A 23,486-nucleotide genomic window follows, 5' to 3' on the forward strand; every position below is an offset into this window, starting at 1 on the left:
AACTCCCTGTACACAGAACTGTTATAGGTGAGCAACTCCCTGCACACAGAGCTGTTATAGGTGAGCAACTCCCTGCACACAGAGCTGTTATAGGTGAGCAACTCCCTGTACACAGAGCTGTTATAGGTGAGCAACTCCCTGCACACAGAGCTGTTATAGGTAATCAACACCCTGTACACAGAGCTGTTATAGGTAATCAACTCCCTGTACACAGAGTTGTTATAGGTAATCAACTCCCTGTACACAGAGTTGTTATAGGTAATCAACTCCCTGTACACAGAGCTGTTATAGGTAATCAACTCCCTGTACACAGAGCTGTTATAGGTAATCAACTCCCTGTACACAGAGCTGTTATAGGTAATCAACTCCCTGTACACAGAGCTGTTATAGGTAATCAACTCCCTGTACACAGAGCTGTTATAGGTAATCAACTCCCTGCACACAGAGCTGTTATAGGTAAGTAAATCTGTACACAGTGCTTCTGTATTTTTAACATTGAAGGGAGTTGATTAATATCTATGGGGAATTTCATATTGGGTTTCTCTTTAACCACTGTAATCATAAACCATGTTTGTATGTGACTGTAACAAAGGTTGAATGCAGCCACCCTAACCGGTACTTGAACCCGTGGCTGTCAGGAGGAAAACATGAGCTCTGACCACTGGCCAGCTCCCTGGCACAGCGGACAGAGCATTTAACCTTCAGTCTTCGTCTTCATTACAGTGAACTTGTACTGGAAAGCAAAACAAAATAAAATAGGAGGCTCTTTCATGCCATTCCCACGCTTTCCTGCAACTGATGGCTTGTTCTATGCTCTGAGGGGAACACAACTTCTGAGACGAGCTTTGTCTGGGGAGGGGCTGGTGAAACAGTCAGGAATGAATAAACAGAAGAGGGGTTTCCTGCAGTGACATGTGTGCAGGACAAGTATTACAATGGAGTTAAAGACTGATACGGCTAAAGGCATCCCACGTTTCTGTAAAATAGAAAACGTAAAAGCACATAACTGGATATAATACTTCTGCTATAACTTCTTCCCACTGACAATAAAGAACTCAGAGTGCTGTGATTGGGATGTAGAATAGGTTTAAACTAAAACTTAACATATAACAGTAATCAGTTAATTACAACACAGTGTAAGCATAAATAGATGAAAGTATTCTATAGATTTCTGTGTGTAAGAGCCGATACCTTCCCAGCCTCACAGTGGGAGATGTTTAGAAACGTTATTCATGGCATATATATCTATGTGCTTTGTTATGTGCTTTGTTAAGTGCTGATGACTTTGTTTTTGTAATCTGAACTGCTCTGATATTAACTTGTATTGCTTGCATGTAGTGTTTGTTTTTGTAATATAGTGTCTTTCATTTCTGAAAGGTTCCTTCTCTTGAAATTGGGGGGGGGGGGGTAATTCACCATCTTTAAAACATTAATTGTAGTGGCTGAAATTAACTACTGCAAAGTGCAAAGTGGACTAATATTTTAGCCTACTACAGAGCAGATTATTCTGACAGGAGAGCAGGCTGAGGTATTTTCCTCAGCAGTAAGGCGAAGAAGACGCATCGCATCACACGCTCCCTCTGAGACAGCAAGGCTTGTCCGATGTCGTTCTGTTGACACATGTGTGTTCAACTAGGGTTGTCTAGTTTTATCGTGTTTTTTGTTATCTGTATAAATAAGTAATGAATACATGTGGATCTTTTGTGTGTGTGTGTGTGTGTGTGTGTGTGTGTTCATTCCTGTGTGCCTGAACCCTCTGTGCTGTAGGAGCTGATGTGGTAGACTGGCTATACTCGCGGGTGGAGGGCTTTAAGGACCGACGTGATGCCCGCAAGTATGCTAGTAGCATGCTGAAGCACGGCTACCTCAGACACACCGTCAACAAGATCACCTTTTCAGAGCAGTGCTACTACACATTTGGAGACCTCTGCCAAAGTACTCCCCACACCCCACGACCCTTCTCAACACAGTCTACCATGTTAAATATACCACATTTCAAATCTGTTTAAAATAAAGTTTTCATGCTATCTGAAAGTAAAAGTTGCCTTCCTGCTTATGTCGGTCCCTTATCCATTGTTGTATTTTTCTCCTCTGCACTCGTCATTGTTTTCATGCTCTCAGACATGGCTTCGCTGAACCTAAATGAAGGTTCCAGTGGTGGTGGTTCAGACTCACTGGCACCTCTCCCCCCACCCTCCAATCCCTGGCCAACGGGGGGGCAGCCTTTTCCCTACCCACCCTTTTCATCAGCGCCCCCTGGCTTTCCCCCGGGGTACTCCGACCCCTGCCACAGCTTCCACAGCGGCAGTGCAGGCAGCCAGCACAGCGAGGGTGGGTGTAGTGTGTGCATCTGTGTGTGTGGTGTGTGTCTGCACATGTGTGCACATGTGTGCGAGTGCGAGTGTGTGTGTGTGTGTGTGTGTGTGTGTGTGTGTGTGTGTGTGTGTGTGTGTGTGTGTGCGCGTGCACTGCAAATGCTTGGCCCACCTGCCTTTGTTTAGACACTGTTAGTGGCAGTGGGACTCCCTTCCTGCAGACTTGTTCTGTTTCTGAACAAGCACACTTGATCCAGCTCACCAAGCTACTGAACTGTGAAGGATCTTGTTGCAGGGGGGGAGGCAACCACTGCACAGAAAGTGCTCCTGTTGACTTGAGCTGGTCAGGCTGCTTTAAAGAGAATTTGAAGCTGAAATCTCCTTAAAGCTCTGAGATATTGTTTGATTATATCACAAAGCTTCATCTCTCATAGGTGTCTTTAAACTTCAAAGCCAAATGCAATTTTTATTCACTTTTGGCTGACATTGAGAGATTGGTGGTAGTAGTCAGGAGCTTTATAACTTCTTATTATATCTTATTACATCTTATTTGCTAAACACAAGGGGCAATGCAAAGATTTGTTCCTTCACATTAATGACTCTTTAACTGTTAGCCCTAAACAGCTTTCTAGAACCATCCATACACATGCAGCCCAGGGCACAGTACAGTGCAGTCGACCTGAAATTTCTCTGCTTCAAAATCAAAACCCATTGTCACATGGCAATATTAACTCACTCATTTCATAACCTCCACCACTGCCTCAGAACTTTTATTTTCGATACATTTTTTTCCCCACAAACCCCATGACATTTTGCTGGTAGTTCAGCGTGACTCATGTCATTCGTAGATTTCCTTCACTCCATAATATTCACTACTGTCGTGTACTGGAGGAGAGTGGAGCAGCTCAGAATACAGCCAAATCCTGGAAGGAAAGAGTAGTTAGAGTGGCTGTGTGGGCATGTTCTGTATGGTGATAATACATTGGAACGGTGGAATGGAAAGAGTGCACTTGGATTTAATGCAGTTGTGATGAGTCCTTGAAAACAGGAGTTTAGTATTAGGTTGCTGTATTTATCTTGTGGTCAGATATTTTCATTAGCTGTGAAAATATTTTGAGGTTGAGGTACAGGGTTTGCATACAGTATATACTGTATACCAATGCATTAACATCACAAATTACTAATAGAAATACCGTCTTCATTTGTGAGAATAAATACATTGCAAAAGAATGAGTGAAGCACGTGCCCAGTTAAGTACCTGATTTGGCCTGTGTTAACAGCACAGGCTGGAGGATGCTAGCATGAGCTTGTTCTGGAAGTATGTCCACTGTGTAACTGTGTTCTGTAGGCAGAGCCTTCTGTGTTCTGTAGATAAGGTCACCGTGTAACTATATTCTGTAGGTAGGGTCTCTGTGTAACTGTGTTCTGTATGTATGGCCACTGTGTAACTGTTCTGTAGGTAGAGCCATTGTGTAGCTGTAGTCTGTAGGTAGGGACACTATACCTGTGTTCTGTAGGCAAGGCCATTGTGTAACTGTGTTCTGTAGGCAGGGTCACTGTTCTGCTGGTGCGGTCACTGTGTAATTGTCTTCTGTAGGCAGGGTCACTGTTCTGTTGGTGCGGTCACTGTGTAATTGTGTTCTGTAGGCAGGACTATTTTATAACTCTTCTGTAGGTAGGGTCACCATGTGACTGTGTGCTGTAGACAAGGCCAATTTGTAACTATATTCTGTAGGCAGGACCACTGGGTAACTGTATTGTCTAAGAAGGGCCACTGTGTTTGGTAGATATGGACACTGTGTACTATAGTTAGGGCAACTATGTAACAGTATCTGTGAGAAGGGTCACTGTGTAATTGTGTTCTGCATATAGGGCCACGATGTAACTATCTGTAGATAGGGTCACTGTGTAACTGTGTTCTGTAGGTAGAGTCACTGTAACTATGGTCTGTAGGCAGGGCCACGATGTAACTGTGGTCTGTAGGTAGGGTCACTGTGTAACTGTGTTCTGTAGGCAGGGTCACTGTGTAACTGTGTTCTGTAGGCAGGGTCACTGTGTAACTGTTCTGTAGGCAGGGTCACTGTGTAACTGGTCTAGGTAGGGTCACTGTAACTGTTCTGTAGGCAGGGTCACTGTGTAACTGTTCTGTAGGCAGGGTCACTGTGTAACTGTTCTGTAGGTAGGGTCACTGTAACTATGGTCTGTAGGCAGGGCAACGATGTAACTGTGGTCTGTAGGTAGGGTCACTGTGTAACTGTTCTGTAGGCAGGGTCACTGTGTAACTATGGTCTGTAGGTAGGGTCACTCTGTAACTGTTCTGTAGGCAGGGTCACTGTGTATCTGTGTTCTGTAGGCAGGGTCACTGTGTAACTGGTCTAGGTAGGGTCACTGTAACTGTTCTGTAGGCAGGGTCACTGTGTAACTGGTCTAGGTAGGGTCACTGTAATTGTGTTCTGTAGGCAGGGTCACTGTGTAACTGGTCTATAGGCAGGGTCACTGTTTAACTGTGCTCTGTAGGTAGGGTCACTGTGTAACTGTTCTGTAGGCAGGGTCACTGTGTAACTGTGTTGTTCCCTCTGTTTCTGCTGGGCAATGGCAGGCTGATGGAGGAGGTAGTCCCACCGCTGGGGTGTCCGGTAAGACTGCCTCCCTCTCTTTCTCGCTCTCTCTCTCTCTCTCTCTCTCTCTCTCTCTCTCTCTCTCTCTCTCTCTCTCTCCTCTCTCTCTCTCCCTCTCCCTCTCTCACTCTCTCCCTCATGTTCATGCTTCGCACTGTGACACAGGCAACTCGCTTGCTTTGGTTTCCTTCCATTGGCTCACCTGCCTCTCTGTCTCTGAGCATGTTTTGGTGGTGTGCAGTTATGTTAAAAAGAAATTCACCATCTCAAAAGAGCTGGATAACTTATAAATTATACTTTCACTACAGACTTGTATCAGAGTGTTGCTGCTTACATTTTGAGAAGTTAGTGATTTTCTTTTTTGATACAAAGGGAATCACGCAGTCTTTCAGTTGCAAGTGTGGTTTGTTATTTTTGGTGCTTTTTCATTTTTTTCTGTGATACAAAAACATGAGCATCTAGTAATCATTCACATATCCATCCAAAATCAGAATCATCCCAACCTGATTCAGTCAAAATGTGTATATTATTCAGTGTTGTTCATGCAGTGTAATTGTCTTGAAAAATCAAAAACAATTCATATATCGCTAAATGTAAGTTCATTCACTGTTTAATCAGATGCAGTTCAACTTGGTCCATATTCGACATGACACGACTCCTGTTTTTCACCTTTTTAATTGTTCGCCTAAATGTGTATTTGGATCAACATTTGAACAGATTTTATTTAAGATGCATCAAAATGTTTAAAAATCTGGGAAGAGTTTTTTCTGTCTTTTACCAAACAAGATGTAGGTGATGTACACTATGAAACGTGTCTGTGCAGGTTTGTAATTTGCTTTTTTCTCGCTTTCAGGAAGTCGCAGCAGCAGTTCCAACCCCAGTGCTGGGAGAAGCCAGCGGCCAGTGCCCCGGGACAGGGACCGCAAGTTGACAGGCAGTGGCGGCAGCCAATCAGAAACAGGCACTCGGGGAGGGGGTAGGTGGGGCGAGCGTTCGACCAGTCAGCTAAGCCACCGCAGCCACGCCATATCATCCCATAGCCACGCCCACTCTGGACATAGCAAAACCCACTCTCACCGAAGCCGAGTGCCCTCACACCATAGCCGCGCCTCCTTCTCCTACAGCCATGCCTCCTTTCACAAGCAAGGCCACACCTCCTGTGCGCACAGTGAACGGAGCCACGCCTCCTCTTACGGCCCTCCTGGTCTGCCTCCTCCCTATAGTCTAGCCAGACTTCCCCCTAAAGGGGCCATTAGCAGTGGGCCCCCAGGGGCGCCACCAGTCCGCGAGCTTGCGTCCATCCCTCCAGAACTCACAGCAAGCCGTCAGTCATTCCAGCATGCCATGGGTAACCCCTGCGAGTTCTTTGTGGACATCATGTGATCGCGCAACGCTGCTCTGAAACATGGGCAGGAGAGGTGGCGTGTGGGGTCAGCACTCTCATGGCTCCTCTCTTCTGTCTCCATGCCAACAGCATACACAAGTGCTCCTGTTCAGTTAGTCCTGCTTTCCTCCGAGGTGTAGCAGTCACTTTCCACTTTTTTTGCTGTGACTCTGTGGATTTTGGCTCTGGTTTGTATGGAACATGTTGAAGATAATCACATGGGGCAAGTTTAAACCAAAGTGTTACATGGATAAAATCACTATATAAATAGACATTGGTGATTGTTTTTTCTAGGCTGATAACAAAAAAACAACAAAACGTCCACTGAAATTAGTCAAAACCTCTAGACAATGAGCCACAAAATGCACCTATAAGATAAATGTGTTAATTTTATAAAATATAATAATTAACCCATCTTACATCTACCTTTATTACCACCGCAGATGTCCTCCAGGGGCACTGTTAAGCTGAATTCATACTAGACTAGAAGACAATCAGACATCCCCCTCTGCTGGTCAGAAGCTGTCACTACACAATTTCAAAGCTTAGTAAACAGGTAAACAGCCCGCATTTGATATGCCTGCAAACCAGTAGAGCATTCAAACCAGTTCCAAACCCAGTCCTTTAGTTTTCATAATTTCATACTCAAAATTTACTGATATTGATATACCTTTGAACATTAATGAGATAGTTCTCTGTGTCAAACTCTAAATAAAATAAATTGTGCATTTTTACCAATTACTCTACCCTGGCTGTAGACCTCTATAATGTCTCTCACCAGGCATCTATAAAGTACAGACAGATGTTAACTGAGGTCATTATATTCACATTCTTTCACTTTGGAATTACAGGGTAAACTCAAGAACCTGGAAAGAGACATAGACAGAGCGAGAGAAAGCATAAAAACTGAGGTGTCATCAGCTGCGTAAGCCAAGTGCTTCTGAAGTTCTAGGAGTGCGTGCATATCTTCATTTATTTTATTGTAAGCTAAACAAAACTGCAGTTTCCCTTCTCTTGGTGAAGAAGGGTTCAACAGCTTCTTTTTACTGTGATGGAAGGGGCATGGTTACCTGCCAGTGCTATCTAAACAACATGAACCAACAATCTGTAGTAATGTATGTTTGCTTGTTGTTAATGTCAATTTGAGCAGAAATTAGTGGCAAATGTGTCGAAATTCCCTCTAAATGAAGAGTGGGATGTGTTTAGAATACTTTGTGCTATTGTGAGGTATCCACCTTCTTAACATCCTGCCTGCCCTCGAGTTACCACAGCATTCAACCTACCTGGCACATCTTATATGCACATCTTAGTGTTAAACATTGTACATATTCAGGTGCTTCTTTTATTTCTGTCCAATGGGAAGATGGGGGAGGGTGGAGTCACAGTGTACAGACTTCCATTTTTATTGTACATATGAGAAATTAAAAAAAATGTATAAAATATGTACAATAGGTCATGGTCATGCCTTCTTTTGTAAATTGATGTAAAATGCAAATTTGATTACACATGACTGTGTGAATACAAGTTGAAATTTCATCTGGAAGGTGTTCAGCTGTTTTGTTTTGTATTTCATATTTCTCATTACTGATCAAACACATTCAATTAAAAGTGAGCAATGTGTGGAAGCATATTTATTATTACCTTCCATCCTAGTGGGAAGTGTAGCCAGGTACTGGCAGAGAAACAACAGCTAAGCATAAGCTGTTTCAAGGTGTTTATTAGTATAGGTGTTGAGTGATAGCTGATTAAATCAGTATTACTGTCTTTGTGAAACACAAACATGTTCTCTCTGTTATGCCTACATAACAGCTGATTAAACCAGTATTGCTGTCTTTGAGAAAGACAAACATGGACCAATACTGCAAGTGCCAATGATTCCTCGAGCATATAACTTGGGTGGACATGACATGACAAAATAATCTATTGCTAAATCATTTCACAACTTCCTGGTTTCAGACCTTTTAAGCTTTTATTCACTTTTTTTTTTCCAGTGATAGCAATTTAAGTATGATCTAATCTTAAATAAATACATTTCCTGCAACTCAAAAGACACCCGTCCATCATAGTACTCTTAATAATCAATCATTCATGTGTATGTACTTGTTATTGATGTATAGCTAAATGAGTACCCACAAGGTATATAAACCATTGTGAATGTAACCAGTGTGTCTGAAGTCCTATTTCTGATGCAAAGCTGAAAAGCTATTGTGGAAGACAAAAAAAATACAAAGAGATTTTAATTTTTTTTTCTTCTGAAAACAGGAATATAGACACTTATTCACATAGTCCACAAGTTTAGTGGTGAAAGTTCTTTGGTGGTCACTCCCAATTCCGCTCTCTTAGTTCCCCAAAAAAAAACAAAAAAAAACCCACATCATAATATACCAGTACAAAATACTACCACTGACCAAATGAAGTGTTTGTGCGTGTTTCTTTGAGGATAGAGAACTCCTAGGCATTTCCAGCAAGCTATATAAAATAACTTCATACTTCAGTTCAGTTCAGTGATCCTGGAGCATTTCTCCCATAAGTGGTTCAGTGCTGCGTCCACTGGATGTTCTTCAGGTCAATGCCCTCTTGTACCATTTCCCACAAAGGGCTATAGGACACAGATCAACTCAATGACAGGCAGAAAAAATCAAGTTTTAAAAGGCATAAAACTCATGTTTGAAAGGGCAGGCTTTGATTGGATGACAACTTATTTTATTGGCTAGTAAACAAATTTGCTACAAAGCCAATGTGTATTGCATCAATTACCTCATTTCACGCAGTCGTTTAACCTGTTGAATGCACTTTTCAGCTGTGTAGTCCACTTCCTCCTCTGTGGTAAAACGCCCAATTCCGAACCTGTGCCCAGCATCTGATGTCATAAAGGCACTTCACAGCAATTACTGCACCATGAGATACTCCACATCTAATGCCAACCTGATTGAGGAATGGGCCAGGTCCTCATCTGTCCCTATTGCCCTCAGTACATAGGAAGGCTCCAATGAAGCAGAAGTGCATGCACTACAAAACAACAAAGGGCAATTCTCCATTAATGTGAACAAGAGCAAACTGTTAGATTTCCAATTTCCAACAACTGACCTCCCAGACGAGAGTGCGACATCCTTTAAGGCCATCAGCAGACTCTCTCCCTCAACATAAGCAAACGATAAATTGATGCACCCTAAAAGTCAATAGTGAGCATCACACATGGCAGTAATGTTCAGTCAGTGTACAATGGGATAAAGTTTGATCCCATAAAGTTGGTACCCGTTTCTCAGAAACAATGCGTCTCACCTGGGTACCTCTGTTCTGCATCTCCATTGAGTATGACATAAGGGACATCAGACATGATCCTCTGCACAAGGCGATTGGCAAGTTCAGACACTCGGCCATGGTCATACTGGAAAAATAGGCCATTGTTAGTCTTAAGTTCAGACTACTCCACAAAATGTTTAAAAAATAGCATCACTGACTGCAAAGGAGTGACTTAAGTCCTACCTCCATCTCTTGCTGGGCAATTTGACAGGCAGCCCCGAGCCCCACAACCAGGGGAGTGGGCACGGTGCCAGAGCGCAGACCCCTCTCCTGACCCCCTCCACTCTGAAGGGGCTCAATGCGAACCCTGGGTCTCCTTCTCACATACAGCGCACCCACACCTACAACATGCACATCAGCAGTCCTACTTCCATACTGTCTGGATCAAGCAAAAACTGTGTTCAGAATTTTAAGTCCCATTTAGGATTGGGATTTAATTATTTTTTATTCTTACTGAAAGGACTTGTGTCGAGATGAAACAGTTATTAACAAAAAAACAACTTATACCTTTGGGGCCATATATTTTGTGCCCACTAATAGACATCAGATCCACTTTCAAGTCTGATACATTAATGGGGATTTTTCCAATGGCCTGAGCAGCATCCGTGTGGAAGAACACATTCTTGGCCCTACATATACGACCTAAGAGGGGAGAGTGTGTAAGAACAGGAGGAAAAGCAAGGCTCTGCTCTCCATGTACTAGTGCTAGTTAAATGTGGAATAGTGAGCAGGTATAGGGGATTACCTATTTCTTTGATAGGTTGTTTGACTCCAATCTCATTATTGACTGTCATTATGGATACCAAGCTTGTATCAGGACGCACCGTTTCCTCTAGTTGCTGGAACAGCATAATAGAATAATACAAATATTATCTTTCTTTAATCCTTAAACAGAAATTAAATGATAAATTAAATGTACAACATGAATGTTGTCGACTAAACAAGTCTGGCATCAAAGTCTGACATATATGGGCAATATGTCACACCTGTAAGTCAATTATTCCATTGCTTTTTACAGGCAAGTATGTTACTTCAAAGCCTTCAGCTTCCAAGATACGACAAGAGTCCAGTACACACTTGTGCTCTGTCTGTGTGGTGATGACATGCTTCTTCTTGGCTTTATAGAACCGGGACACACCCTGAGCACAAACCAGAATGAGGGGAAGGTATAAATCAATCGTTCTACATCACTGTACCCTGTATATTCTGTTCTGCAAATCCAGGCCTAAACGTTTGCACGTGTCACTTTGAGTTCCTTCAAAGTCCCATACTCCTGTAAAAAAAAAAAAAAAAGAAAGAAAATGCTTACTTTGATTGACATGTTGTTGGACTCTGTGGCACCACTGGTAAACACAATTTCTCGTGGATCGGCCCCAATAAGATCTGACACTTGCTGAAGGAGAAAAAACACCGGTGTTCACATAAACAGCATTTTTTTTTACAGATAGACCATTATTTATCTTTATACTTGATAAGCAAAAACAAACATGTGACAGTGAAACAGAGAAACACTTGTTTACAGAGAATGAACACACACAGCTCTTCTGGAAGAAAGACCGTTACTTTTCTCGCTTTTTCCATGGCGCCCTCACTTTCCCAGCCATACGCATGGGTCCTAGAATGTGGGTTGCCATAGTAGTTCACTTGATACGGAAGCATAGCGTCCAAAACTCTTGGATCCTGTTAAGCAGACAGACACATCGCTGCTCGAAAACAGTGACAACCAAACAACTCTCACGTGTAGCTTGTAAGGGGGGGGGGGGGTTCTGTTCTGACAACACGGATTCATCCAAGACTAAACTACATCGGAGAAAGCTGCTGTGCGTTTCTGGAAGAGGTATTACTTAACTTTTAACGCCCACATTATGTATTCCTGACCTTTATATTTAGTGTATTTACATTAAAATACCTACCATTGGTGTGGTCGCCTGAAAGTCCATGTAAAGTGGACGGAGCTCGTCCTCCTTCAGTTGCCTACTTTGTATTCCTTCTGGGGAGGGAACATGCAGTTACTGGCGTTAAGATCATGCCACACTGTCACGGTCTAGTTTACACGCTGCTTGCGCGGTGCGAACACACTTCAGTAAACAAGTTGCAAAGACAGTTTTCAGGCTAACAGGCTAGGCTAGCAAGTTAGCAAAGCGAGCTAGCTAGCTAGCACGAGCACTCCACTTTAAACCGACGCGGTGCGACGGGGGATATTACTGCGACGGAGAGGTACCACTGCAGGCGGCCGCGGTTACCTCGCTGTCTTGGAGAGGCACCGGCGGAACTTTGTGCACAATTCAGGCGAAAGCAACGGGAAATCCCGCGCGCGCCCACCACAAACGTCCTCGCGCCACTCTTGCTCATCATTTTCCAGCAAACCTAACCCTCGCCTGGAGGTTTATCCGCCACAGAAAACGACAGGAAACGTTATGGACAACCGCGATTAAAGTGCGGTCGTTATTTAAACGCCTTTCGTAGCGCAGGCACGCCTTGTCGAAACGCTCAAAACACTCGCGTGCTGCGCATCAACCAGAAGTCGCGCTTACGCCAGAACCCACTGTAATGAGGGGCGGGTACTGCCTGTCAACGAAAACTCTGATTGGTCACATCTGCAACGCAGAACAAGTAACTCCTGTCAGTGAAGACTCTGATTGGTCACATTTTGCATTTTAGGCGGGATTTTATGATTCAGTCCAGATACATTGATTCAAGATTAAAACGCGTAACTTTTCCGCCGGAAATCTAAAAATGTCAACCAATAGAAATGTCACTTTGGATCAATAGCTTGTATTGGTTCTCTTAAAATGACATTGTCAAATCACCACTTATAACTAATGAGACTAACGGTAGGCTGTGTAGTTTTGTATCTGTATCTGAAAGCACAGGTTATAAATTGTATCACGTGTTTTTGGTTCTGTGTTGAGCAGCGTATTTATTTGTGTCCGACTACTAGAGAAGATGTGTTCTCTATATTACCAATTTAGTTCATTTTTATTGAATGTCTAATGCAAGGTTCACTCTTTTAGTAACATCTCCCTTCAATCCAGCAGAATGGCACTCCGCACTGATAATCACTAATGACCACAACGATCCCAGAGCTCGGTAAGGTTGTCCCCAAGCCAGAGGTCACTGCGCTTGCAATTGCTCTTATGAGCTTGTAAAGCTCGGACTGAAAACCGAGCTTCTCAATAACACGGAGCCACATGGACTGGGAATGACTATGCAAAAACTGTGCAACAGCCGAGTTGGACATGTGTCGCTGCAGAGGACTCAGGACAAGTTTCTAATATTTACTAGTGAAAGACAAAGCGAATTGATACAAACAGTTGTCCGAGCAACTGAGTAAACATCTAATGCCTACTTCACGATAGGACAGCCCCCGGGGCTGCTACAGAAGAGCAGGACTGTTTCAGACTAAAACTGCTACTAGGCCGCAATGCCTTTGGCTCAGTTGAGGCCACTATAGAACAAGAATGTAGCAGTCACTTAAAAGTTAATTCAGTTTTACTTTAGTTTACACAATCTAAAATTCTGCATTTCATTTAGGTCCCATACTGCTCACTGTATGCATTAAGAGCTATTAATGGTATTGACCATCACATTGTCAGCTTTGTAAAATTTCTAAAATTATGTTGTTTTGGAGGGTGCACTTGGCATATTTATGCTCTTTCACACATTAGTACAAACCAAAACCCCTGCCAACATCATGGCTTTATTTGAAATGACCTGTTCATCAAGAATTTTACAAAAACAAGTCTTAATTAGAAAAACAAGATACTCTGAAACTGTATGGTCTCTATGAACACAAGAGGATCTCATCTGCCTTCTAGTTCCCACAGCTCATAGAGCCCAAAACACTGAATATGTAGATATTTAACCAAAACTGCAGGGTTTTATAATTATTTAAAAAAAAAAAAATTAACATTTGTATGTGTTCCTAACTGTACATTCTCAAGTAGTACTCATGCCAATCACAAAGACAATATGTGGTAGGAGACAAACTAAAAAAAAAAAAAAAAAGTAAGAAATTACAGGACAGGGTGTGGGGAAGCAAAAACAAAACTAGGCTGTACATAGAAAAACTTTAATGCCAAAGTAATGTAAAGGCATTTGAACATGACGCTCAAACCTCTAATCGTAATTAAGAAAGAGGAAAGAGGTAAGGGAGGAGAAGAAAAGGGCACAGGCAACTGCCATAGTTCGCATGACTGAAATATTAATACATTTGCCCAAGTGTTAAAAAGAGAGAGGAAAGAGAACAGACTGAAAAATGACTGTCTCCAGGAACAAGAGATCACCGGCGAGTGGGCACAAGAAGCTGGGTGGCTTGCACAGACTCTGGGAAAAGATTGTGGTATGTTGGCAGAGGGACATATGCGGCTTTGATCATTTTACCTGTGGGGAAAAAAACAAAAAAAAACAAAACATGAAATGGCACATTCAGTATGAGAAGATAAAGATGCTCAACAACTTAATACTTCAATAATTATACACTTAACAGCCAATGTAGCAAACCATGTTCCAAGAGTTAGACATGTTGTCCTACCTCCAAACCAACGTCCATGTAATGCACTAACTGCAGCCATTGCGGCAGGGATGGTTGGGCACTTCACATACACATTTCCCTACAAAACAAACAAAACGTAGCTGGTACCAGAATGGTTGTAACAAATCACCTGACAGCACTAATGGCGTGACTAGTTCTAACTTCAGCACTACCAAAGTGACCCTGAACGAATTACTGAAGTCAGTTACCGATACCTGTCACTACCATCAATGTTACCCTGGCCAATACCCATTAGCCCTACTACTATAACCCTGACCATTGCACAGATTACCACAAACCTCAGCAGATTTCTTGTCCACATATATATGTATCACTCCTCCATGTTTGTTACATTCATCAATGACATCATCTTGGATTTCAATATCCCATCCAGGATCATTTTCCCTATGAACACAATGTCACAAAATATTGAAACTTCAGAAAATATTAAGCTCTTAATATATTGGACACGACTTTATGTACAATCGTATGAGTTAATGTATTAAAATTCACAACACTTACGAATTTGGATCGAACATGTTGGAAAGCTGGAAGCAGTGTGTGGCAATTGGCTGAGATGGCAGATTCAAAGGTTGGTTTGTGGGCACGTTGATATTGAAGCTCAATCCAGGATTCATAGCCGCTAATACATGACAAAAGAATTAATGAATAGAACGTTAATTCCCCAAGTGATGAAACAATGAGTATGAAAACATGTAGCCAGCCCTGTAGTAGATAAGCCCTCACCTGTAGCTGCTGCCATTGCAACCATAGAACCACTCATCTGAAGCGCTTGCTGTGCAGCTGGGGGGATTTGCAGTCCAGTACCTTAAAAAACACCAAATTGAATGAACAAACAGATGGTAAACAACAGATCATCCCTAAATCCTTTGCATCTTGGCTATCAAAAAGGCCAATGGGCAACAGGAAGCTGTACTAAATGTTGCCCCCTTTAGAAGGAAAGGGCCTTACCCTCGGCTAGCCGGGCCATGAGCTGTAGCCTTCCAGTAGTGCCCAGGTCAATACCAGTCCTTTCCAGCTCATCGTTATCCAGGAAGGAGCTGGCGGTGGAGGCATCAGTGCGCTCAGTAACATGGCCCACCTTCATGGGCCTGCCAGCTAGCTCAAAGCCATTAAGCTGCTCCAGGGCTTTCTTGGCACACTCTGCATCAGCAAACTGAATGGGAAGGAAAATCCAACAAATGACTATATAACTGCTCTCCCGCATATACCATTGCAGATTGTTAGAAGAATAAACATTTAACTGAGGAAATGAAGGTTATTAAAGGCTATTGGAATCACTTGTATGCAAAATGCATTTAGTATTAACTCACTGTAATAAAGCCATAGCCCTTGGATCTCCCGGTTTCACTGTCCATCATAAGCTGTATGCTATCAATCTGTTTGGAATAGAGCACAAATGAAGAATGTTTTACCTCACACTGTCTGTTGAGATAATTAAAGTTTAAGAGAAAAGTTAAGCAAATAGCTGAAGCCCTCACCCGTCCAAAAGGTTCAAAGATGCCCCTGAGCATGTCTTCTGTGATGTTGAAGTGCAGTGAGCCAACATACAGCCTCATAGGCCCTGCACTGCCTTTCTGCAGATTGTTGGCATTTGCAGCTGCTCTGTTCTTTTCAGCCTGTAAACAAGAATGAACACTTTCAGATGAAGATACATGAAGCACAAAGCTCTTTTAAACAAGCTGGTGCGAGATGGTTTCTCCTACCTGTGAAGCTTGAACAATGATTGGTACTCCCAGCAGCCTTTGTCCAGACAGGCCAATTGCCAGAGGCACAGAAGTGGCTTCCACAAACTCGATGTAGGCAATGCCTTTGGATCTCCTGGAGTTTCTGTCAGATATCATCCTCACATCCCTCACCTGTTGACAGAGAATAAAAACCAGCACTGTAAAAATCAGAACTAGCAAAATAAGTCAAATATCTAGGAACTAGAGGAGTTGACACAGACACAGACCTTCCCCACAGCAGAGAAGAACTCCTCCAGATCCCGTGGCCGAATTCTGGCAGCAAGCTGCATGCAAAAAACTGTGCGTGCATCCCTCTCTTCAGGGGTGAGGTTATCTATGGGCTGTCTATAGGCAAATAAGTCACTGACAGTTAATATAGTGCAAATAATTTATTTTTATTATATATATATAAAAATAAATAAAACATGGATTTCTTCTAGTTAAAACTTACCTGATTGGGCTCTTGTCTCTCTTGAAGGGACTGCGGCTCCTAGACCGTCTACGGCTACATGAAAAGATTTTCAGTTAATGTCATATTTCCACCTTTCAATTCATACACTTAACAGGGAACTACCCACACAACAAAAATATTATCATAGAAACCTTAGTTTGATGGCAGGTGGTGGGCCAGTCTTCCCCCTGGAACCACCGTTAAATTTCGGCCCAGAACTGTGATTTAAAAACAAGGTTTATCTCAGCAGCTACGACTGCTCTACTCCTTGTGGTCATCATGAAATTTAAGCTTTAACAGCTTAACAGGGGACACCAGGGTGTTTCTGCTCACTTAAAAACTTGAGTTTTCAGGGAGCACCAACCAGTCAAAACTAAAATGTTAGCGCACGCACTGAAAGTCCCTTTTACACAACCACTTTGTAGACATTTCAAACAAAAATACTGATACTCCAAAAATGAGGAGCTGTATCAAAAATATATAAACAAATAATAAAGACATCCTGTATTTATGTGACTTTACAAACCTAACCAAACCAATATCTACCTAAATACTGACATGCATACATACAAGGAGGGTCTGAAGCGTCCCGCGCGCTCCTTGCTCCGGGAGCCGCTCCGCTTTCTCTCTCTGCTGCGGCTGCGCCGCTTGTCTCTGCTGCGGCTCCTCTTGCGCTCACGGCTCCGCTCACGACTCTTGCTCCTCTTGCGGTCTCGACTTTTGCTCCTCTTTCTCTCCCTACTCCTGCTGCGACTCCTGCTCTTCTTTTTCCTTCCATTCAAAAGTTTACACTTCATGAATTTGAACATGTTTAGCTCACCATATTCAGCCAACTTGTGTTTGTTATAATAGCACATGCTTAGGGCTGGCTTCCTGAACATGGATTAAGCCTAGTTGTGGACTAAACAGTAAATGTTCAAAATGAATGACCACTGCCAAGTTCTTTGTTTCTTTTAAGCCTGACCTGGGAAGCCATCCCTTGGAAACCAATTCAGTTCAATAAAAAAATTTGCATTCTTCAGATAAATTTATATTCACTTAAATGCATCAGATTAAAACAGACTTACTTCTTGCTTCGCTCTTCATGGCCATTGGAATTTACGGACTTGGTCTCATCCTAAGCAGGGTCGATAGAAGAACATCATGAGGAGGACGGCGTAACATTGCAAGTCGTAAGGATAAAGGGGGATGGGAACAAAAGAGAATATGATATGATCATTAAATATGTGTTCTTTACACTGTTAGTGTGTGTGGGGGCAACGTCATTAAACGGGGCCATTAGAACCACAAGGCTGCCATTTTCCTCCTTCCTTACTAGTGTCTGTAATACGTATGTGGTACGGTCAATAGGTCAAAAGCTAGTGCTATGCTGTGAATGTAAAAATGGCATGTTTAGTGACTTCATCCTTTCGGCAGCCTGACAGATTCAGTACCAAGGCTATCTGTGCCTATAAGACCCAAAGTGGCAACGCTAGCAGCCAGCCACTAAGCGAGCTCCAGTGGTGGATGCCATTCCAGTGATCTTCACCCCCATTTGCCTTCGTGGATTGTAAGAGCTCGATGCCACCTCTGTCACACATCTCGCCCTGAAGCAAACAGGGATTCACACGGCTTAGTAATATCGACTCCCAAAGAACACCTAAAGCTGAGATGCTCTTTAATGTTCCTAATGATCTGCATGAGTGACTTAAAACAAAGTGGCCATTTTTATGCAATAAAAAAAGGCACTTTCGTGTGAAAGTTATTTTGCAATGTGCAGAGAGCCATCATTTCTTGTTTGTCAGGCCCAGGAAATAACCACAGATCTGTATATGAAAGTAAACTGCATGCATAAATATTTAATGCATGAAGTGATCAATTTCCCTCCAGTGTCAATATTAACTTCCTGGTAATTAGTTATGATGCTCATCTCTGTTCATTTCCAGTCCCACAAGAAGAGGGGAGAAAAAAGAAAAGAAAAAGAAAACAAACATTTGAAAACTATGTGGAATAGCCTGTATGCCAACTCCAGCATATCTGTAATGAGAATTTTAACATTTAGGCCATCATGAGATTACTTCAACAGCTACAGTAATATTCTATGATGAGACATGCAGACTAGAATTATCCTTCAGTAACTTTTTATTGAAAATCATGTGAGGATAGCTGCTAAAAATACCATGCATTCAAAAGCGTGAATAGAGTCTCCAAACACTTCATACCAGCACTTAAATTCATGTGCATCCACTGTATTATTTTGTCGGCACCAAAATCAGCCTATGTATTTGAAACCAAGGGTACCACAGTACATCAATATATGGGGCAATTACTACCTTCATTTTTTTGACAGTTCACACTGGAATTCATGGGAGTAGAGGTGAGATATAGGCATGTCTACAAAAAGAGATAGATGGGCATTTATTCATTGAAACCACTATCACAGAAACAATCATGTAATTTATCTGTACATAACGACTTAGCTAGCGAAAACAAAGTGCACCTTGGTTTGCAGTTTCAAATGAATGCAATAGTTAGCTAAGTTAGCTATCTTAATGAGCCAAATTAAACACCCACCTTTTTAAATGGCGCCTCGAGCATTGCTTCGATGTCAAAGTCGTCGGCCATGATGTCGGCGATCTGCTGGCGAGCAGAAAAGCCGTTAAAATCAAACGTTAATTGTATACAGTTAATACCTAACGTATTTTGAAAGACAATGTCATTATTATTGTCATTTTATCGCTTACCCGACATGTATTACCAGTAACACGACTATTTAGAACTTCCTGACTAAGGCCAGCAAGCTACACTAAAAAACTGAGACACGCAAACTAGCATTAAAATTGACAAATAGATAAACGTATATGCTCTTTTACTACCCCAAGCCTATGTGCATCTTTATCATGATTATATATCCATCATAATTATATATCAATCATGTTGAACGCAGTTGAACAGAAAGTAACTACAACTAGCTTGGCTTGCTAACCTAGTAACGCCCGTCTCGTTTTTTCATGGAGGCTGTGTTGTTAGCAAAAAGCTAACAACTTGCTAGCTAGGTTAGCTTAAAAAACACTCATAAAACATGGAGATTTATCGGTACAAGTAGGGGGTTTAAAACGGCGCACCGATGTTCTGTCCTTAGTCATCTACACATTGACTGTTATAATTAGATGGATGTGTAGATGAGCGTTTGTAATAGAGCAGCTAGCTAAGCTACGTGTTCACCTTTTTTGCCTTACCTTGTTAACGCGGCCTAGCAGAATCCTCGTTCAAACGACGGTTTTCCTTCTCGGCTGTCTTCTTTTGCCTGATTTGAAGCAACGATGTACGTCTGTACGTGCTTAAATGTGCGTATTTCACACAAAACGTGCCCGTTTTCTAGTTCTAACAGTTGCCAAACGACTACTCGGACAGCGTGGTCAACCTTCGCCTTCCCTGAACTGTGGCGGCAAACTGTTATGGCGCAGCAATGTTTCTTGTTGCATAAGAGGCTTGTGGTATTGTCCACCAGGGGGCGCTATAGGTGCCCCATAAAGAGGCCGAATCGAAACGAGAGAAGTACATCTCTGCCCCTAATGATGACTTCCATTACTCAAGAATGTGAATCTTATTCAAAAAATCGAGAAATGTAATGCCGTGTTATGGCCGACATATACATATATATATATATATATATATATATATATATATATATATATATATATATATATATATATATATATATATATATATGCGCACACTACTGATTCATGCAGTGTATTTTTATGCATAATATACATGTAATGTAAATTAATTTTAAAAATACATTTTGGATTAATATAAATGACTGCCAGTTGATTGATATGCTTGGCCCGTTCCATCACAGTGTGTGTCCTGGTTCATTCTGTTTGTCAGATGTAAAAAAGAGTAGAGGTTGGCTGTAAATATGTTTGGACGATTAGAAGTGTTAATAAAGAATTTGTGTTGTTGACATGTATTCATCCGCATTCATACCAAGTACACCTGCAGTCAAAATGAGTGGAATTAATTTTATTTTAAAGGTGTTGCATACATACCATTTTTGCATCTTAGCATGCTTTACCATATATATCTTCTTGGTCAGTGCAGAAATTTTGTTTTTGTCTCTGTGAGTTTTGTGTTTCATTAAGAGAAGGTTGAAATTTTGAATGTTAAATTTCAAAAAATATATAGCACAAATGTCATGAGCAGAGAGTGTAAGCTACTCATTGACTGATTAACGTGTTCAGCACATCACAGCCTACCATTTCAACTATTTGTTTTAAGCTCCCTGTCATTTAATTATTTAAACTGTTTATATTTCAGGATGTGTTTGAGAGTAAGCAAAACCAAGGAGCCAATTCATGGCACGCCGTTAAATTCATTTAGGCCTTTAGTTTCCCACCTTTCTTTTTCAGAAGAACAGCTGTCCTTGGTGAAAAGGTTGTAGAATGCGGTGTCCACATGTTATTAACAGGAGAAACACATCGATAGTGTACATCGCTGGTGCCCATCTTTGTCTGAACTCGGAGTCTTACATTGTTTGTGTGTGTGTGCGTGTGTGTGTGTGTGTGTGTGTGTGTGTGTGTGTGTATGTGTTTGCGCGCGCACGCGTGGGTGTGTGTTGAATTAGACCACTGTAATCTTCAGGGCAACAATCGACATAGAAATATAATACATACCCTATACGTCATACTTCAGTTGCATTCGTTACATATTAGTAATAAGTCACACATGAATGCATATGCATCTTACACCTGGGTGCAGTTATTTCATCTCACTGTGTACCGCACACTGTATCTGGCTGGGATAACGATAAAGATCTTTTTGCGCACTTGTCTTGATAAACCATGTCAATATCATTTCACACAGATTTGTTTCTGCAGAATAGCAGTTTTGCACTATGAGCTGTGCTGCATTGTACTAACTGAGCAGCTCAAATTCCAAATGGAACAGCATTTAAAAAAAAGCAAGCTTTATAAAAGAAGCTTAATAGTGCTTCAAAATAACCTGCATAAGCCTAAAAGCAGGTGACGTATTTGAAAGAACAGTAAAACAGCTCTTTTTGTGTTGTTCAAAAAACGTGCATTTATGACCTTGCATTTTTCTTGGTTTATTCTCATTCTTTCCATTGTGTCTTGCCACAGCTTGCTTACTTCTGTACAGGCTGCCAACTTTCCGTAATTAGCACCCCCCCCCCCCCCCCCCCCATCCGCTCGCTCCCACCTCCCTCTGTCTTTCTCTCTCTGTTTCTCTGTCATCCCCTTTTTCCTCTCTCTCTGCCTCCCCCTTTCCCTCTATATCTGTCTGTCTCTCTCTCTCTCTCTCTCTCTCTCTCTCTCGCTCTCTCTCTCTCTCTCTTTCTCGCTCGCTCTCTCCTCGCACCTTCAGCCTTCAAATGTAAATCCTGGCAGGAGATTGGACAGCATAAACATGACACACATCTGGAGGACGCCAGCTTCTTGACACATTACAAGAACCAGTCAGTGTGACCAGTGCAGGGTCATTCATCTTCCTGTATGCACCACCATCTCCTCGGCCTTATTCAATTTTTCCATTCTACTCTCTCTCTCTCTCTCTCTCTCTCTCTCTCTCTCTCTCTCTCTCTCTCTCTCATGCCCTCTCACATGTTGTGTTGTTAGTTTTTACTGCATAACTCTAGTTGCTGGGTCTCCTGTAATCTTGTGTCTATCACATAATACACAGTTGCTGTTGCTGTTTAAATGAAACATCCTTCCACTTGTTTTGAAAGCAATATATTTCATTGTAGGAAAGAATGTGTTTAATACATAAGAGCCCAGTAAAGTGTAGAGCAAGAAACATTAAATGTTACTTAGGAAAACAGATTGGGATGTAAATCAAGGTAAAATTACAAAGATGCATTTAATTCAATAGATCTGAAGGGTATAAACATGCAAACATTCATTCCTGGGTTCATACTATTAAATATGACCTGAATGGAAATTCTTGGGCCATTAGGCCTCGCAAAAAAAAAAAGACATTGTCAGACCGTCCTTTGTTAAACATCCCACACTTTTCCAACTGAAAGCTTAAAAGCAAAAACATCTGTATGAGAGCAATTCTCTGGTGTTCAGTTGTGTTGCACGTGTGTGCGTGTTAGCGATGTCTGAATTAGCTGAGGGAAAGGCTGACCCACAGAGTGAAGCATTCTTTCCATTAGCCAGACCAAATCAACGCTCTGAGCTCCCAGCCAGCAGGCTGTCACCCCTCCCCTCGTGTACCATTGACAAGGGGCTGAGTGGAAAGAGCTGACCCAGGCTCGGCACTGTGGGACTGGCCTTGCTGTAGCCTTGGCCCCCTGCCTTCACCTCTTGGTGCTGAGCTGTGGTTGTCCCAAACACATTTCCCTACGGCAAAAAATACAAACGTCCATATAAACAGTGGATGTACATAGCATGAAGTCAGTCAAATGAACATAAACTAATTAAAATGACAATGTTCTTGGCCAAATTGCCTTGAGTGCACTGGTTGCACATGCATATGGAATGCTGCCACTTTGAACACAGCTAAATCCCACAGCTAAATTCAGGCTGGGTAAACCAGGGTTACTTTATGGTGGTATTAACAGCTGATACTTTTCATTAAGGTCAGAAATACAATACTTAAACAGAAATCCATCCAATGAGAAAGTTCTCTGATGAGGTTGATGATATTAGCAACTCAGGTTCACGGCATTACAAAGCATAATGTGATTAATTGCACTGAGTGGAACCATAACCCATCTGCAAACAAAGAGAGACCCTGGTACTGGCCCTTTATAATTTCAGCATTAGCCTGCATATTGTTGGAGGCCAGCACTCTCAAAGCCACTAGACTGTGTCTGAGGTCTAGAACAATGGTTGGCCATCCAGGATAGCATACATTCTAAGTAAGTGGGATATGTATGTGAACTGCTCATTAGCATATAAATTAGAGGCACACTTTCAAGGCCTGTGAACAAGAACCAGTATTATGTAACATCTGTACATTTTACTCATGTAAATGATCTTACATTTAAACGTAATCATGTATAATTATTTAATCACAACTACGATCTTAAAACCTTAAGTTTAGTGGAAATGCAAGTATACAATGCATAATTACATTATCTGTATACTATTATCTGTGAGAAAGAAACAATGCAAATAACAAATTAA

At 41.9% G+C, this 23,486-nt stretch overlaps 3 protein-coding genes across 9 annotated transcripts in view; 1 reads left to right on the plus strand and 2 right to left on the minus strand.

Moving 5' to 3' along the window:
- Positions 1–7,853, plus strand: part of LOC145654543 (segment polarity protein dishevelled homolog DVL-1-like) — a 30,943-nt gene extending 23,090 nt beyond the window's left edge. The window contains exons 13-15 of one of the 2 annotated variants that reach the window (XM_081708748.1): positions 1,768–1,935; positions 2,122–2,331; positions 5,787–7,853. In XM_081708748.1, the coding sequence (XP_081564874.1) occupies positions 1,768–1,935; positions 2,122–2,331; positions 5,787–6,316 (908 nt within the window). In that variant the 3' untranslated portion in view covers positions 6,317–7,853. The remainder of the gene's footprint in view (positions 1–1,767; positions 1,936–2,121; positions 2,332–5,786) is intronic. The other variant, XM_081708749.1, reaches the window with a different exon arrangement.
- Positions 7,854–8,264: 411 nt separating this feature from the next.
- LOC145654545 (cysteine desulfurase-like) lies at positions 8,265–12,175 on the minus strand. Of its 3 annotated transcripts, XM_081708756.1 has the most exons (13): positions 11,864–12,173; positions 11,534–11,610; positions 11,184–11,300; positions 10,930–11,013; positions 10,607–10,759; positions 10,366–10,459; positions 10,128–10,262; positions 9,804–9,961; positions 9,600–9,705; positions 9,405–9,486; positions 9,243–9,326; positions 9,075–9,164; positions 8,265–8,916 (listed from the first exon to the last, which is right to left on the minus strand). In XM_081708756.1, the coding sequence occupies exons 1-13, from the start codon at positions 11,973–11,975 to the stop codon at positions 8,853–8,855; spliced, it is 1,356 nt and encodes a 451-aa protein (XP_081564882.1). In that variant the 5' UTR covers positions 11,976–12,173; the 3' UTR covers positions 8,265–8,852. The 3 variants fall into 3 exon arrangements, with proteins under 3 accessions (XP_081564882.1, XP_081564881.1, XP_081564880.1); XM_081708755.1 differs by having other exon boundaries at positions 9,243–9,486; positions 11,534–11,607; positions 11,864–12,175; XM_081708754.1 differs by having other exon boundaries at positions 9,243–9,486; positions 11,864–12,174.
- A 1,113-nt stretch (positions 12,176–13,288) lies between these two features.
- Positions 13,289–19,805, minus strand: LOC145654544 (RNA-binding protein 39-like). Of its 4 annotated transcripts, none has more exons than XM_081708752.1 (17): positions 19,572–19,805; positions 18,907–18,969; positions 18,666–18,726; positions 17,421–17,470; positions 16,924–17,124; positions 16,506–16,571; positions 16,354–16,407; positions 16,130–16,247; positions 15,882–16,034; positions 15,657–15,794; positions 15,489–15,554; positions 15,127–15,331; positions 14,902–14,982; positions 14,677–14,797; positions 14,454–14,559; positions 14,155–14,233; positions 13,289–14,003 (listed from the first exon to the last, which is right to left on the minus strand). In XM_081708752.1, the coding sequence occupies exons 3-17, from the start codon at positions 18,669–18,671 to the stop codon at positions 13,903–13,905; spliced, it is 1,545 nt and encodes a 514-aa protein (XP_081564878.1). In that variant the 5' UTR covers positions 18,672–18,726; positions 18,907–18,969; positions 19,572–19,805; the 3' UTR covers positions 13,289–13,902. The 4 variants fall into 4 exon arrangements, with proteins under 4 accessions (XP_081564878.1, XP_081564879.1, XP_081564876.1 ...); XM_081708753.1 differs by having other exon boundaries at positions 18,907–18,972; XM_081708750.1 differs by lacking the exon at positions 18,666–18,726.
- Positions 19,806–23,486: the final 3,681 nt, after the last annotated feature.

Source organism: Electrophorus electricus, unplaced genomic scaffold, assembly GCF_041902795.1.
Source record: "Electrophorus electricus isolate QZ-2024a unplaced genomic scaffold, ASM4190279v1 Scaffold131, whole genome shotgun sequence".
Taxonomy (NCBI): Eukaryota; Metazoa; Chordata; class Actinopteri; order Gymnotiformes; family Gymnotidae; genus Electrophorus; species Electrophorus electricus.

Bases quoted from the DNA above. Each gene is read 5' to 3' on its own strand.
- LOC145654545 (XM_081708754.1), bottom strand. From the start codon at position 11,975: ATGATGAGCAAGAGTGGCGCGAGGACGTTTGTGGTGGGCGCGCGCGGG. The intron at 10,460-10,606 runs GTGTGACATATT...ATGCTGTTCCAG, and splicing joins ATGGAATAATTGACTTACAG to CAACTAGAGGAAACGGTGCG. The intron at 9,165-9,242 runs GTTGGCATTAGA...TGCTGGGCACAG, and splicing joins CTGGCCCATTCCTCAATCAG to GTTCGGAATTGGGCGTTTTA.
- LOC145654544 (XM_081708750.1), bottom strand. From the start codon at position 18,957: ATGGCCGACGACTTTGACATCGAAGCAATGCTCGAGGCGCCATTTAAA. The intron at 14,983-15,126 runs GTAAGGCCCTTT...GTGTTTTTTAAG, and splicing joins CATGGCCCGGCTAGCCGAGG to GTACTGGACTGCAAATCCCC. The intron at 14,234-14,453 runs GTTTGTGGTAAT...TTTGTTTTGTAG, and splicing joins TGGACAAGAAATCTGCTGAG to GGAAATGTGTATGTGAAGTG.